This window comes from Grampus griseus, assembly GCF_964374135.1.
Source record: "Grampus griseus genome assembly, chromosome: 3".
Lineage (NCBI taxonomy): Eukaryota > Metazoa > Chordata > Mammalia > Artiodactyla > Delphinidae > Grampus > Grampus griseus.
Window position 1 is genome coordinate 168455495 of NC_139019.1, and position 16635 is coordinate 168472129.

General features: G+C 46.6%; 2 protein-coding genes across 3 annotated transcripts in view; one reads left to right on the forward strand and one right to left on the reverse strand.

Moving 5' to 3' along the window:
* SAFB (scaffold attachment factor B) overlaps nt 1-481 on the reverse strand; it is a 34317-nt gene extending 33836 nt beyond the window's left edge. For both annotated transcript variants that reach the window (XM_082651950.1, XM_082651949.1), the window contains exon 1: nt 171-481. In XM_082651950.1, the coding sequence (XP_082508076.1) occupies nt 171-359 (189 nt within the window). In that variant the 5' untranslated portion in view covers nt 360-481. The remainder of the gene's footprint in view (nt 1-170) is intronic.
* Nucleotides 482-801: 320 nt separating this feature from the next.
* SAFB2 (scaffold attachment factor B2) overlaps nt 802-16635 on the forward strand; it is a 33433-nt gene continuing 17599 nt past the window's right edge. The window contains exons 1-9 of the mRNA XM_082650868.1: nt 802-1055; nt 2203-2290; nt 6475-6539; nt 6625-6828; nt 8771-8833; nt 9681-9708; nt 10617-11127; nt 11550-11599; nt 12129-12229. Of these exons, the coding sequence (XP_082506994.1) occupies nt 870-1055; nt 2203-2290; nt 6475-6539; nt 6625-6828; nt 8771-8833; nt 9681-9708; nt 10617-11127; nt 11550-11599; nt 12129-12229 (1296 nt within the window). The 5' untranslated portion in view covers nt 802-869. The remainder of the gene's footprint in view (nt 1056-2202; nt 2291-6474; nt 6540-6624; nt 6829-8770; nt 8834-9680; nt 9709-10616; nt 11128-11549; nt 11600-12128; nt 12230-16635) is intronic.

Below are 16635 nucleotides of genomic sequence, written 5' to 3' on the forward strand. Positions count from 1 at the left end.
GCTCGAAGCTCCCGCTGGGGCCTGGGAGGAGCCGGGAGAAGCCCGGGGCGCCAGGCCCGGCGCAGGCCGCAAACGGGGCCGGGGGCGGACCCCGACGCCAGAAGGCCCCCGTCGCGGCCGCGAGGGTCCCCCGACCCACCTCCTGCCCACCCCCAGAGCCCTGGCTCTACCTTTTTAAGCCGCTCCATCAAAACGCTCTTGTTGCCGCTCGAGTCCAGGTTCCGTTTCCTCAGCTCCGCCCGCAGATCGATCACCCTCAAGTCGCTGAGGCGCCGCGTCCCGGTCTCCGACGAGGCGGAGCTCAGAGCCGCTGCGCCCGCCGCACTCGAATCGCCTAGGCCTGACAGAGTCTCCGCCATTCCAGGGACCCTGGCTCCGCCGCCCACTTCACAGAAAACCGGGCCGGATTTATCTCGGCTCCCAGCACAAAATGGCGCCGCTTGCGAAGAAACCGCTCCAGCCGCCCCGGCGCGCCTCGCTTCTGCGCAGGCGTACACGGCGTGGGTTCGACGCTCCCGGTCGCGTCTGCCCATGCGTGGTGAGAGCCTTGGGCGGGAGGGAGCAGTGTGTGTGGTGAGGGGGGATACGCGCAGGCGCGTGTCGTCTCGCCGGCCTCCCGCCGCGAACTGCCTGGACACATGCGTACTGCGGTTACGGCGCCTGCGCGTTGTGGCTGGACACGTGCGGTTGGTTGGCGCGCGAGCCCGCTTGCTGCTAAGAGCCCTGATCCGGGCGGCGCGCATGCGCGGCCGGAAAACGGGGCGGGAGGAAGGGAGTGCGTTTTCCTCTCAGGCGGCGCCATTTTGTGCTCAGAGAAGCTACAGCCGCCGGCGGTGTGTGGAATAGGTGGCAGAGACGGGAAACCCGGGATGGCGGAGACTCTGGCAGGGTCCGGTGACTCGGGTTCTGGCACAGCCGCTGTCGTCTCGGGCGCCTCAGAGGTCGGGACGCGGCGGCTCAGTGACTTGCGGGTGATCGATTTGCGGGCGGAGCTGAAGAAGCGGAACCTGGACACGGGCGGCAACAAGAGCGTCCTGATGGAGCGGCTCAAGAAGGTGAGGCGGCCCGGGGCCCCGGGGTGGCGCCTGAGGCCGGGGCACGCCCCCGCGCGGGCCTGTCACCGTGACTCCCCCGGGCGGGGCGCCCCCGGTCCGCTTCTCTCGTGGCCGATCCCGGCCCGAGCTGTCAGGCCCCTGGGGCTCCGGCTGTGTGACCTTGGCCCGTCACCGCCCCTCGCTGTGCTTTGCCTCCCCCTTTCCCTCCCGTCGGTCGCCTCCGGTGCGCTGAAAGCCCGTTTTAGCCGCAGGGTGGCCCCTGGACTCTTCCCGGGGCTGTGTGACCTTGGACAAGTGCCGTCCCCTCCCCGCGCCTCAGTTTTGTCCCCTGCGGAGCGGATGATTGAAGAGCCTTTGATGTTTCCCAGGAAGGGCGGGGGGACTGTGCTTGTTCTTGCCTCAGGACCTTTGCTCTTAGCGTGCCTTCCACCTGGCTGCTCGTCTCCCAGGTCTCCATCTGGCTGGGGCTTTGTTGTCATTTTGGGTCTGTCTGAGACGTCGCCACCCTGCCCACCCTTCCTAAGTGTTGTTCCACCTCCGTGACTCCCTGTGTCGCACCATTCTGTTTCTTGTCCCACCTCGTAGCACTTAACACAGAGTTGGGTACCGGGAGTTGGGGGGAGGTGTCATCTCCTTGATGGGAACAGGCTCTTGAGGGTAGGGCCCTTGTGAGTTGAGCGCGGAGTCCCCAAGCACGCGAAAGGCACTGTCGCCTGGAACCACCATCTGCCCTCTACCCAGTTCGTTCAGTGTTCTTCCTCCGCCGAGGTCAAAGGTGGCCTGTCGAACAGCACGCAGCCCTCTCTGCCCATGCCAGACCAAGTGCAGCCTCTCTTGTGTGTTGCATCGTTGACTTAAAGTGGAGGTAGTTTGGAGGTTAGGGACCATTTCGGGACTCGTCACAGACTCTGTGGAGCTCCATCTCACACATCTCTTTGTCTTTTGGGTGGGGGGGCCTCTGCGGAGAGAACCGAGTGACGCTGGGTTCTTCCTGTGGCTTTGGGGCTGGCAGCCCACATAACCAGAACCAGAGTTGCTCTTTGCAAGAAAAGGTTTGCGCTTGTTCGCTGGGAAGTTGTTACCTAGGAAGAACAGTGTGTGTCCTGCAGCTCTTAGCCACGTTGTAAAATTTGTCTCTCCTCAATAGGCGGTTAAGGAAGAAGGTCAAGATCCTGATGAAATTGGCGTCGCGTTGGAAGCCACAAGCAAGAGGACGACAAAGAAATGCGTTAAAGGTATCCGCTTGAACTTGTTGCTGCTTGAGGCCTCTGCCTTGAGAGGACTTCCGTAGAGGACTGGTGGTTTAGCATTCTTCCTGCCCTCCAGGTCGGGAGAGCGGCCCTTATTATTCTCCGTCTAACAGTTAGGCTTGCTTTTCCACCACCTAACGTGTAAGGATGTCAGGGTGCTGGGGAGGAGTAAAGAGATTTGTAGGTGCCAGGTAAAATTAAAGTACGTACTGAAAACCTCACGGTTCTTGTCGTTGGGATTAAAAAAGAACTAGAGTAAGGCACTCTCTGGAAGCTGCCCCAACTGGTCTGAGCAACCAAATGCACCTGCTTGGCTTCCTTCCTAGTTCAAAAAACTACACCTTAAACCAAGGAAAATGACACCAACCAGAGATCCAACAGAACCCAACTTCTCTGGGGTCCAGAATAGATTGTCGGAGTATTTGCACCCAGCCCATTTTAACACTTATTTTTTTTTTCAATCAAGATATAATTCACATACTGTAAAATTCTCATATTATTTAAAGTGTATAATGCTGTGCTTTTCAGTATATTTACAAGGGTATGCAACCATCACCACTCTCTAATTCTAAAATATTTTCATCACCCCAAGAGAAATCCCCCATGCCCATTAGCAGTCAGTTCCCATGTCCGCCGCCCGCCCCCCCCTCCCCGGCAATATCTAATTGAGGTTTTTTCTCTAAGGATTTGCCTATTCTGGACATTTCATATAAATAGAATCATATAACATGTGGCTTCTTGTGTCTGGTATCTTTCACTGAGCATAATGTTTTTAAGGTTTATCCATGGTGTAACATACATCAGTGCTCCATTTTTTATGGCTGATAGCACTTATTTTGGGGAGGATTTAATTCCATAAAACTTCAGAACCTCATTAGGTGTCGCTCTCATTATCGGATTTTATTGTGGTAAGGACAGTGTAATTTGAAACTCCCACATGACAGGCTTATTTTCTTGAAGGTTGCTGCACAAAAATTCTCACAGCTGTATGTGTCCCATTCATCTAAAGAAGTGCTCAATTCAGGCAATGGGAGACAGCTGCTTAGAAAGTAAAATGAAATGACCTTGTAGCATTTTCAACAACTTCAGTTTATGTTTTTAACAGCTGTTTTAGCAGAACAACTTTTCCAGAACTCATCTGTTTAAATCTTGTGCACGTGTTTTGAAAAGTTAAATTTTTGAGTTAGGTTACATAAGGAATTGAAGTCTAAAACATTGGTGTGTGTTTACTGCTTGTGAAACTGTCCGTATTTCAGCTATAAACACTGACCGTCCAAACAAATACAGATCGTGAGGGATGGGTCTGTAGCAGGAAACATACAAATACCTCTTTGTACTTTGCCATCAAGTTACCAGTGATCTGAAAGTTTGGTTTTGAATAGTTGACACAACTTGATAATCGTTTAGAACTTTTTTTGTGTAGATGCTCATTTAAAACCGTGAGGTTCAAGCCCTACTAATCAAAACGTTCTTGGCTTCTATGGGGATCTTTGAATCATTAGAAAAACTAAACCTGAGCTGAGTGCTTCAAATAGACGTCTGAATGTCTGGGTTAAAGCATAAGTCAAATCAAAGCTACTTGGAGTTAGCATTTTGTCAGAAAAGCCTCGATAATAGTTACTTCCATTGGTGTAAAGAGAGTGTTTGTACCAGTACAGGTAGCTGTTGCTGGGATTTCGGATTTAAAAGGCACTGGTCCCTTCCCCTTCAAGGAAGAAGCAGGTGGGTGAGGTCCTGGGGCAGAGGATAGCTCCTGCAAATTGTAGAGTTGGTGTGTCCTTTGGAGGCGTGTGGGCACATGGTTAATTATATGAAGTGATAGGTCCTCATGGTGGCCTGGTTGAAATTAGGTCCTTGAGATTAATAGGAATCAACCAGTTGGTTTCCAGAGTCTGCCACAAAGTTGGACTAAATCTGAGAATTCATGAGTAACCACTGCCTTTCAAAAGTGAAAAGTAGCTGAACTTTTTAAGTTTCATTGTAAGTAGGAACAGGGGTCCTTTACCCAGCTCATCTAAATGCGCAAAATTGCTGAAAACTGTGGGTGCGTTTTGAAAGATTAAAATTTTGAATTAGGTTACATTTGGGGTTAAAATTTGATTTTCTGGTGTCTGTGCCTGTCTGCTGTCCTGTTCCCCTCCACCTTTCAGCTTTTAGTCAGCCAAGAGCAGGCCCTTGGGATTTGGGTGTAGCCTGTCTGCCCAGCATTTGTCTCATTGTCACTCCCACTTAGGGTGCTTTTTGGTGAGGCTTTTTGGGCTGCCTCTCTTCTATTTACATTCTTTGTGGGTACTGCAGGCTACTATTTGAGGCCTAGAAATTGGGTGCAATTATCAAACATTTTTAAACAGCGTATCTTAAAAGGATATTCAGGGTTTAGATATAATGGGAGGTGGTACAGCTGAGTTTTTGAGTCGCAGCTTTGGAGCAGAGCGAAATTCTTCCATCAAATTCAGATAATAAACCTGCTAGCATTGTGGGGAGTATTAAATAATGCGAAGAGCACGGTGCCCAACGTGTAATAAAACTATATTTTTTGAGTAATCACTGATAATGGCAAACGAGATAACAAGTGTAGACATTGCAGTTGGCATCTTTAATCAAAGATTGAGGTTTCTTCAGACTCACAGAGAGAACAGACTTGTGGTTGGGGGGCGGAGGAGGTTAGGGGAGGGATGGAATGGGAGTTTGGGGTTAACAGATGCAGTGTATTATATACAGGATGGATGAACAACAGGTCCTAACGTATAGCCCAGGGAGCTGTATGCAATGTCCTGTGATAAACCATAATGGAAAAGAATATGAAAAAGAAGGTATATGTATAACTGAATCACTTTGCTGTTACAGCAAAATCAATAAATCAACTAAACTTCAATAAAATAAAGATTGAGGTTTCTTGCGTTTAATTTTCTCTTTTTAAAAAATTATAGAAGTGAAAATGAAAGTAGCTCTTACTGCTCAGTGTTTTAACTGCAGTTGATGGATTGCTTTAGCCATATCCATTTGTATGTTCTACCACTGCGTCTTCACACTTGCGTGTATAAAATATCCACGTGCATTTTAATGAGTAGATCTATGTGGTAACTTTGTGGACATTTTTCCATATCATTAAATGGTCTTTAAAGGCATAATTTTTTCTTTTTCAAGTTGCAAAGTGTGTGGTATGCCACAGGGTTTTGCAGACTCGGCACTGTTGGCAATTTGAATTGAGTGCTTTGTGGTAGGGTGCTGTCCTGTGTGTTACCGTGTGCTGCACAGCATCCCTGGCCACTGTCCACTACATGCTAGTAGCACTGCCAGTCATAACACCAAAATGTCTTCAAACATCGCCGCACTACAGCCCACGCCCGCCCTGACTCCCCATACTGGCATCCCACATTTGAGCATAACATGCCATAATTTGCTTCCCTTTGGGATATTTAGTCTGTATGCACTCCATAGAATAAGTAACCTTTGTTTTGAATTCCTTGTCAGACATTTTAGTGCACATCCTAAGGGGAATTCCAGGATAAAGGTATGTATATTTTTAAGGCTGTTGTTACATAGGGAGCCCAAAGATTTTACCTTTCTGAGTCTAGAAGTTTCCACTCTCCTTCCCTTCCAGCCCCATTAAGAATACCTAACATAACTCTCAATAGTCCCTTTGCGTTCACAGAACTCAGGGTGAAAATTGACTTTATGGTAGCCTTTGCCTTTTTGCCTTGAGCAAAAAAAGAGTTCCTGGGCTGAAGAATGACGGAAGGCCGGGGGCCTGCTTACAGTGGGTGGAGTGAAGGGGAACCAGCAGGTCCGTCGTTGGGCTCGCTCTCTTAGGTTGCAGTTCTTTGGGTGCTATATGGACATTACATTTTTTAATTTACTCATTGGGAAATGCCTATGTTTATCCTTTGCTCATTTTTCTTTAGGGATGTTAGTCTTAGTTTGGAGTGGTTTTGAAATCTTTTGAAGCTTTTGAATATTTTGTGCAAAGTCAAAATACTTTGATAGTGTTACAGAAATCCTAGATTTTTATGTTCCAGTTGAGACAGAACTATACATGATAAAAGAACAGGCACATTTAGCTTCCCTATAACATGTTCTCACCAAGATTGAGCTGTGTCATCCTGCATAAACTAATTATGAGGCCAGAACCTGAATGTTGTCTGATTGAAAAATTATGCTGTAATTAGGACAAAAGACGGAGGAGGAAGGCACAGAAGACAATGGCCTGGAAGAAGATTCCAGAGACGGGCAGGTATGTGGCATCACAGCCGAGATGGCGGCAGGAGCTCCGCATTCTGGTCCACCTGGTCGCTGACACCTTTCGTTCCTCATTACAGGAGGACATGGAAGCAAGTTTGGAGAGTTTGCAGAATATTGACATGATGGACGTTAACGTGTTAGAAGAAACCGAAGTCGAGAATAGCGGTGCTCCAGACTTCGGGGAGGATGGCGCTGACAGCATTCTCGAGTCCCTATGCGAGAGCAAAGACTACGTGGCTGTGCAGCTGAGGGAGCTCCCAGCTCAGTTCACAGGACACTCTGTAGGTAACGCAGATGCAGTACAGCGCGCTGCAGCCCTGGGGCTCCTCACTGCTTATGTGCTCTTTGTCAGAGCCAGAGCACGCAGCTAAATCACCAGTCACCATAAACAAACACTTAATTCGGTGTCTAAACCTTGAGGTAAATTATATCCATTTAAACTCCACATAGGTCAGATGTTAATTAACGGATAACTTTTCTGTATGTTGGAGGATATTTTTATAATTGGGTAGGAGACACTTCTCTTAGCATAAGTTATAGAATGAGAGGTTGACACTGTTGATAAAAAGTATTTTCCTTAAAAAGAAAAAAGGTTTAAAAAAAACTATAGAAAGGTAAGAAAAAACCAGTTCATAATCTCGCCATCCAGATAATCCTGTTGATATTTTAAAGATGTATTCCATATATAAATTTAGACAGTTATATTAAAAGATGTGAAATACAGTGAAGAAAAGTATTTATCCCCCCAGAATAACCCCTCCAATTAAAGGAATCCACTATTAACTTCTTGTGTATAAGGGAGGGCTTTAATTCTGTTGCCGGTGTCGCTTTCCCAGCTTCTCACTTGTCATCTGTTGCCATAGAGCTCTCTCGTAGCCCTCCTAGAACTTATTGCCAGTTTAATCTCACCACCTTGGCGTGCCCAGCCATCTTAGTTTGGTTTTATTTAAGGCATTCTAGCTTTAAATTGGAAGGAAAAGTGCCCTTGTAGGACTGAACTTTAAACCTTAAAGGTCAAAAGTCACAAATTTCACCGTTATCCCCACAGCTCAGCCTAGGCTAGGCAGTGAGCTTTGATTTGTCCTCTCAGTGAGATTCTGTTGTGTGTGAATTATTTCCATAGAATGGACTTGGCTTCTAACTTCTTGGTTAATGGAAACATCCAAACCCAGAAAAAGAGAAAAGTACGTGGGGAGGAGTATTTTTATATTTCACTTAAAAAGTTAAAAGGTTTTCTAACTTAATAACCTTTAGGATACCAGGTTTTTTTTGTATAGTAGATAATAAAAAGAGAAAACAGTCAAGTTAAATGTTTGTTTTATACAAAGTACTCTAGAAGAAAGTGCCCAGTTATTGTTATTTTATCTTTTTTTTTTTTTTTTTTTTTGGCCAAGCTGCGTGGTTTGCGGGATCTTAGTTCCCTGACCAGGAATCAAACCCGTGCCCTTGCCACTGAAAGTGTGGAGTCCTAACCACTGGACTGCCAGGGAATTCCCTATTGTTATTTGAAAAGCATTACTACCAAGTGAAATCGGAGGAGTGCAAAACTTCATTTTCCTTTTGAGTTCAGCTTTGGAAATTCTGTGGCTGGGTGGTGTATGCTGACCACCAGTGTGTGGAAACTGCCTGGAAAATGAATTTGCTCGTTCATTCATTTGGCCAGTGTGGACAGAGCGCCAGCCCTCTGTGAGCCTCTGTCAGAGTTGCTGGTACCACCTAGTCCTGGAGTGGGCCTGGGGGCCGGGAGGCAGGTGATAAACAGAATACTGTAGCCCCCCCGCCACTTACCCATGGATTTGCTTTCTGAGGTTTCAGTTACCCACAGTCAACCGGGTCTAAAAATATTAAATGAAATAAACAATTCCTAAGTTTTTAATCGCATACCGTTCTGAGTAGCGTGCGAAACCTTGCGCCATCCTGCCGGGACGGGAATTATCCCTTTGTCCAGTTATCCATGCTATATATGTTACCTGCCTGCCAGTGTAGGAAAAAACACAGTGTATGTGGGGTCTGGCGCTGGCTGAAGTTTTAGACATCTGTTGGGGCTTTGGGAGCATATCCCTTGTGGGTAAGGGGGGCTGCTGTGATTCAGCAGTGGGCTTGCAGATGGCGGTAGGCATTGTGCAGGAAATAGATGTGTAGGTGGCCTGGAAACTGGTGAGGTGTAGGCCTTGGCATTCATAATTCTGTCTCCACAAAGTAGTCTTGCATTTTGTCTTTCAGGTAGACGGGGAGGGCTTTGAGAACACTTTGGATGCTTCATCATTGGACTTCAAAGTGCCTCCGGTAGGTTACTACCTGGTTCTGTGGCTGGAAAGCTGACATGAGTGGTTAATTTTCCATAGTGGAAAAGAGTGTGGGTGTGGGTGTGTGAACAATTCATTGAGCATCGGTCCTGAGCTGGGTGCTGGAGATAAGAGGTTGAGCCAAATTGTCAGTGTCAGGGTTTGCAGCCTAGTGGGCGTGGTGTTTATGACCAGTGAGTGTAACTAGAAAGTAGAAGTTTGGGTGATTGAGTTACAAAACCATGAGAGGGCTTCCCAGAGGAAGTCCTTTGTGTTCAAATTGAGGTCTGACAGGCCAGTCGAGGTAGCCAGGTGAAGGGGAAGAAGACTCTGGGGCAGGAGGGGGTGGTGCGTTGTAGGGATGGAGAACGCAGGGTGGGGGTGGGGCTGCAGAGACAGGTGGGTCTGACTACCAGTGTCCAGGAGCCTTTGTCTTCTGTCCAGGGGGAGTTAGGGAGAGGTGTTCAGCAGGGTGGAGAAGTCTTTCGTTGATACAGTTCTGCGTTGGGAGAAATACATTTTTTTCAAATCCGGTGTGATGTGTAAAGCAGCGGCCATGTGTGTGACCTCTGCCTGGACCATGGGAGTCGTTGCCAGCTGCAGAGCCCAACTCCAAGGGGGGAATGGGATGGGCTAATATTATTGCTACCTGTCTGCTTTTGCTGGGGAGAAACCAACACAGTGAACTTGTCATTGAATTATTGTAGAATGGAATACTTTGTTTTGAGTGGAGAAACTTGTTTGGAACAAGCATTTATTCATACTTGATTGAAAGTTGTATCTGCTAGGGGAATCTGTCCGATTTTTAAAGTGCTTTGTGGATTTTCTTTGTCTTTCCTTTTCAATAGGATATTGAAGAACCTCTATTGGAGCCAGGTACTGATAAGAGAGACACAACAGTTATGGTTTGAAAGTTTTCCCACTGTATTTTTTAAGCTGTCTATATATTTTAAGTTGTTTATGGTGTTGTAAATTATTTTAATGGTGGACAATCCAGATCGTACAAGGATCAGAGATTGGAAACCCATTCATATCACCAGATCTGTGGAAGTACCGTTCTGGTTTCTGGAGGTCAAATACATTTGGTGAGATGTAGTGATTACTTTCATCTCTCTAACCACGTACAGTGGCATTTAAGTAATTCCCCCCAACCCCACGATTCTTCCATGTGTTTCTACACATGAAACAGATCTTGTGATATTTGCTGCAGTCATTTTGATTAATGCAGTTAAGGCAGGATAAAGCGGTGGTCAGGGCACTTATAGCCTGAGAAGTGACTGGATTCCAGAAGAGGAAACAGTTTTCTTCATGAAAATTTCCAACGTGTTGTTCCCCTTCCGGACTGCGTTTATCTCCTGCCGGCGGAAGTTTCTGGTTTTCCTGTTGGACTGTTCCGTTCAAAGAATTTCAAAGAAATTTGGAAATTGAGCTGTCCTTGAATGGTGGTTGCGTTCGATTGAACACCTTGGACATTGGAAAAATAAGTCGAAGACCCAGACTTGAACAGAAGCATGAAGACTGTCGAGAAGCAGCCACACGGTTGTAGGTGTTTAAACCTGTGGGGCCTTTTCTCTTCCATGTAGCGTAGAGGCTTGCTCTCGCAGGCGGTTGGAGCGCAGGTAGTGTAACCAGTGTAACTTTGTGTACCCGCGGGTTTTCCAATCTCTGTGTAGCTAGCAGTTCTCTTCGTGTTAGTGTGGCAGCCGTGCCAGTTCCACATTTGTGATTGCTTTATTTCCCTGGTAATTAAACCTTGTGCCATTCTATTCCTGTTAAATCCGTAGAAAATGAGAAAATACTCGACATTTTGGGGGAAACTTGTAAATCTGAGCCAGTAAAAGAAGAAGGTTCCGAGCTGGAGCAGCCATTTGCACAGGAAACAAGTAGCGTGGGGCCAGACAGAAAGCTTGCGGAGGAAGAGGACCTTTTTGACAGCGCCCATCCGGAGGAGGGTGATTTAGATTTGGCCAGCGAGTCAACAGCACAAGCTCAGTCGAGCAAGGCAGACACCCTGTTAGCGGTAGTGAAAAGGGAGCCCGTGGAGCAGACAGGCGATGGCGAGAGGACGGACTGTGAGCCTGTAGGGCTAGAGAAGCCAGTTGAGCAGAGTAGTAAAGCCTCAGAGCACACGGAAGCCTGTAGCGAGGAGGCCTCGGAAGCGCCCCCGGAAGCCTCAAGCCCAGACCCCAGGGATAGCAAAGAAGACGTGAAGAAGTTTGCTTTTGAAGCTTGTAATGAAGTCCCTCCGGCTCCTAAAGAGTCCTCAGCCAGTGAGGGCGCTGATCAGAAAATGAGGTTTGTTTTTTCTCAGTTTTAGACCAGACGCTATCTCCTTTTCATTGGTCGTTTAATGACACACATAAGCTGTTGTTTCTGCAATTGGCCAGCCAGACTGATGCAATTGTAGTTTACTTCTAAAGTTTTATTTCTCTTTGTGTATTTTTAATGGGTGATTTCAATTCCTTTTGTTTTTCTCAACCTACTCTGGTTGTGCTCTTAAATTGTTAAGTGTTATCTTCAGCTAAATCGAATTGACTTTTAAGAATCTGCCATTGTATTTGGGGGGTCAGATTTCCAATATAAGCTTGTAAAGGTGCTGTTAAAATTTTATTTCAGACTAATTTTCTGGTAGGTATTCAGTTTTAGCACATATCATACTTTGATTTAGTTGTCTTTCATTTTATTCCTGTACGAGTAACATTAACTTTTGTCTCTAGCTCTTTTAAGGAAGAAAAAGATATAAAGCCAATCATTAAAGATGAAAAAGGTATGATTTAATTTACATGGCAGGGAGCCATCTACGGATCCCTTATTTTGGGAGGGAGGGGCCTGCAAGTATCCACAGTTTGGATACAGTAGTTGGTTTTATTATGGATTACTGGAATTAATCATCTAATGGTATCTTGAGAGACTAGTTTTAAATGTTGATGAGCTTCTGTATTTTATGCCTTTGTTGTGATTATTGCTTATGGAATAGTGAAAGTCCTATTACAGGACAGGTCCACCTATGGAATAATAGAATTTTAGAAAATGCTATCTTGGTTGAGAGCTGATCATTGAAGCCATTTCAGTTTGTAACTGACAAGACGTGATGATTCCTCGAGTAAGAAAACTCAGTGTCTGTGATCCAGATTTTTCGTCTTCTGTCCAGTTTGTTGGCGGTAATTAAATTCTTGACTCAGAGGAGTCGAGACTGGATTTAATCAGGGTTTAAGAGAGGGCTACATCTTAGGAGGAGTGGTCGAGCTTACTGTTATGCCTTGAGGTAAAGCATAATCATCTCTCTCCTGCTTCAGGTCGAATCAGCAGTAGTTCTGGAAGGAATCTGTGGGTCAGTGGACTGTCTTCCACAACTCGAGCGACAGATCTGAAGAACCTTTTCAGCAAATACGGAAAGGTACACTCCCTTTGACTTTCTGTCATTGTGCCTTGATTCGGCATTAAAATATAATAAATCTAAGAGTTTAGAAACTTCATACTCGCTGTTAATTGTATTGGTTCTTGTTTCTGGTTGGGGGAAAACAAACAAGAACCAAAACTCCAAGGTGGGGGACCCAGCCAGTGGTGGGTAGTAAGCCTTGTTTCCTGGTTGAGAGTGGATGGCAGGCAGAGTAGGCAGCTTGTAGAACGCTGCTCAGAGAAGGTATGTAAAAGCTACAGTCTACATGTCCCTGCTGTGCTTCCAACTTCTCTTGAACAAACTGTCTTTTAGCCAGTACAAAACTTGAAGCTGGCATGATGAGGTTTATTCCCTTAACGGTAAGTGAAGAGTTGGTCTCCATGTATCGTCTACCATCTAAAGTATATAGTTTGAGAATTGGAACAGGACAGTGGCTTAAAAATGAATCAACTGGGGACTTCCCTGGCGGTCCAGTGGTTAGGACTCCACCGCTTTCACTGCCGGGGGCGTGGGTTTGCTCCCTGGTTGGGGAACTAAGATCCCACAAGCCACGTGACCAAAAATTTAAAAAAAATAAAGTTAATTAAAAATTTTTTTTTTAAATATATCAACTGATATATTGGTCACGGGAGCAGGAGGAAAGTAATACAGTTCAGAAGCCTTCTGAGGAACATTTAAGAATGATCCTGTTGTCTTGGAACTAGGTAGTGAAATAGTCTTATCAGAAGCCGTAACGATTGCCCTGGCCTGCTGGGGACCTGTGGGGAGTGACCCTCGGGAGAGAAGTAGGCGAGGTACCGCTCAGCGGCAGCAAGTTGCAGGGATTCCAGGCAGAGGTTTGGCATCTGTGTCATCCTGGCTGCCCAGGTCATTCCTTGGCTCAGGTCCTTGTTCCCCAATTAAGTGTTAGTGAAGGGGTTAGGGAATGAGCAGACAGGACCCAGAAGAAGCATTCCAAAGGGTGTAGAACACTATTAAGCCCTAACCTATTCACTCACTCATTTAGAATCAGGCACTGATTGTAAAGCCAAAGCAAACAGATACAAGGGTATTGACATCATAGATCTTACATTGGTGGAAGATCGCTTAAGAAATAAATACATAACGTGTTATGATAAGTATATTGAAGGTTACAGTGTGCCATCAGTGTATGGTAGGAAGGCCTGATTTAGATTTGGGAAGTAGGTTCAGCAGTCATCGCTGAGGAAGTGACATTTAGGCCAAGGGCTGCGTGATTAGTTTGCCTGGCCCTCGGAGCTCAGCTCTGGACCAGAGCAACAGGACCTAGGAAGGCCCCGCAGCGGGACAAGGCTCTGGAAGTGGATGAGCAGACAAAGGCTTCTGTGAGGAGCTTGATAGCAGGGGATGGGAAGCAGGGAAAGGGCACAGACAGGAACATGGGAGCTTTTTGTGGTATCTGCTCTCACTTAGGTTTATCTGTCGTCGGAAGTGATGCCCTTATAAGGATAGTGTTTGATGGAAAGGTCAAATGACCCCATGATTAGCTCAGCCCTCTCATTGAGGAGAGGGAAGAAGGCAAAGCTTCGTCTCTGATATGCGAACTGACATCTGTATCCATCTCAGCAGAGGCTCTGGCCCTGTATGGGGTGCTTTGGACAGATCGGGGCTTTCTTCAGGCAGAAGTGAAAATGTCAAAAGTCTGCAGGGATCCTAGGGAGCATGTATCCCCCTCACCATCTCACATTTGGGTACATTGAGGTCCAGAGAGAGGAGAGCACTTGTTCACGTTGACCCACTGAGTTCAGAGGAGGTCACAGCCAGAAGCCATGGCTCCTGTGCCTCAGGCTTTTTGTATATCCCAATCCTCACGTCTTTGAATGTCCTCTGGGAACGTTTGCACTTAACGGAAGCACTGGTATGGTAGGGTTTAAATCTGTGCTCTTGCTCTGTGTTTTGTATATGTCCTGTTTCTTCTTGGATTCCTTGTACCTGATTGCTTTTTTCTTTTTGATATGGACCATTTCTAAAGTCTTCATTGAATTTGTTACTGTATTGTTTCTGTTTTATGTTTTGGTTTTTTGGCTGCGAGGCATGTGGGATTTTAGCTCCCTGACCAGGGATCGAACCCACACCCCCGATTTGGAAGGTGAAGCCTGTTTTTAAAACATTCTAAAATTTTTAGGTGTTTTTAAATTTATTTTTGGCTGTGTTGGGTCTTCGTTGCTGCGCGTGGGCTTTTCTCTAGTTGTGGCAAGTGGGGGCTACTCTTCATTGTGGTGTGTGGGCTTATTGTGGTGGCTTCTCTTGTTGCAGAGCACAGGCTCTAGGTGCGCAGGCTTCAGTAGTTGCAGCACGTGGGCTTAGTTGCTCCGCGGCTTGTGGGATCTTCTCAGACCAGCAATCAAATCTGTGTCCCCGGCGTTGGCAGGTGGATTCTTAACCATGGAGCCAGCAGGGGAGTCCCTGGAAGGCGAAGTCTTAACCACTGGACTGCCAGGGAAGTCCCTGTTTATCTGCTTGATTTTGCATTGCATAGTTTTTTTTATGATTTGTGCCTTACTAGCTATATCTAGTCTATGTAACTAGTTTCTATTTTAGTTCCTTGAGGTGTAAACTTGGGTTATTTATTGGAGATTTTTCTTGTTTCTTGATGTAGGCATTTATTTCTGTGAACTTTCCCCTTAGATTGCTTTTGCTGCATCTCATAAATTTTGGTGTGTTGTATTTCCAGGTTCATTTGTCTCGAGGTGTTATTTGATTTATCACAGTCTATCTCCCAGTGACTTCATTATACCAGTTCCCAAGTAGTATGAGAGCCTTACAGCAGTGCACTGCCATTTTCTCCTCCAGGCTTTGTGACGTTATCTTACGTTTTACTTCTATTTAATAAAGCACACGGTGCATTATTGGCTTTTTTTTGGTGAGTTGTTTTGTTTTTAAAGAAAAGTGGGTTTTTAGTTACTCATGTGTATTTACCATTTTGGGGTGCTCTTTTCTTCCTTTTTGTTTGTCCACGTTCTCCCTGGGGATTGTTTTCCTTCCTCCTTAAACATGTCTTGTAGTGCAGCATTGTGGACGGTGAATTCTCATGGCATATGCATGCCTGAGAAAGCTGTTGCTTTGCCTTTGTCTTGCTGGGTATAGAATTCAAGGTTGGCTGCTCTCCTCCAGGTGGCACAGCCACTCTGCTCCTTCTCGCTTGCGTCCTCTCCAGCCAGCCGGCTGTCATTCTCACCTTTGCTCCTTAGTGTCCGTGCGTCTTGTCTTCCTCTGGCTGCCTTCACGATTTCTCTTTACCACCGGTTAAGTTTGCTGCTGCTGCGCTTTGGTCTCGTTGGCGAAGTTTTTTTCCTGTGCTCCATGCCCATGAGGACATATTGCTGTTGCTCTGATTCGTTTTTGTTTTTTCTTAGTTTCATTTCAAATGGTTTTTCTTACTACCTCTTCAAGTTCCCTAATTTTTTCTTTTGTCATGTCTGTCCTCAGGCCCATCCGGTGTAGTCTTTTTCAGAAATTCGGTTTGGGTATTTTTAAACATCTTCCATGTGCTTACCTGACGTGCTCAGTTGTTGCTCTGCCTTCTGGAACGTACAGGATACGGCCCTCCTTGTTCACTAGTTCTGTCATTGTGACATTTCTATTGACTTTGTCCTTTTCTGTGCTAGAGCCCTGTTTTCCTGCTCCTTGGCTAGCTAGCCTCGTTGTCTTTGATGCCACGTGATAACTTTCACCTTGTTGGGTGCTGGTCCTTCCTGTGTCCCCATAAATGTCTTTGCGCGTTTGCTGGGTCACAGTTCAGTCACTTGCTCCTTCTGAGGCTTGTTGTTAGGCTTCACCAGTCAGGCTAGGGCAGCCTTTAACTCTGGCCAGCTTTGTCCACTCCTGAGTACTCGGCCTCATGTCCCCGGGAATTACAGGCTCTTCCACTCTGGCTGGTGGGGTCACTCTGGTAACAGTGAACCGTTTATGGTCCTGAGTGAGCCCAGGGGATTGTTCCCTCTGCCCGTTACTGGTGGGTGTCTGTCTAGCCTGGGTGGTCACCTCACACAAGTGCACGGTTGTGGGCAGCCCTCTCCACTGTGGTATTCTGATTGCTTGCTGCCTTCATCTCCTCTGACTCTGAGCTCTGTCTGTTCAGGGATGCTGCCCCTCACTCCCTCCTCCCTGTTGCTGGCTGGAACTTCTAGGTGGTGTGCCAGGGCAGTCATAGGAGACACCCCTTGGGCGTTACCCCCTTGCAGGGGTCACCATCCTATGCGGCCTGCTGTCCAGTGTCGGAAAACCCTTGTTGCCCACATTTCCTCCGGGTTTTTAGTTTCAGGCGGCAGGAGGGTAACTGCTTGGTACTCTGTCCTGGCTGGAAGCGGAAGCCCTCTCTGCATCACATCAGAGCTGTTCTCAGCCCGGACGTGCATGAATTGGGGTGCATTTCTGAGTCAGCA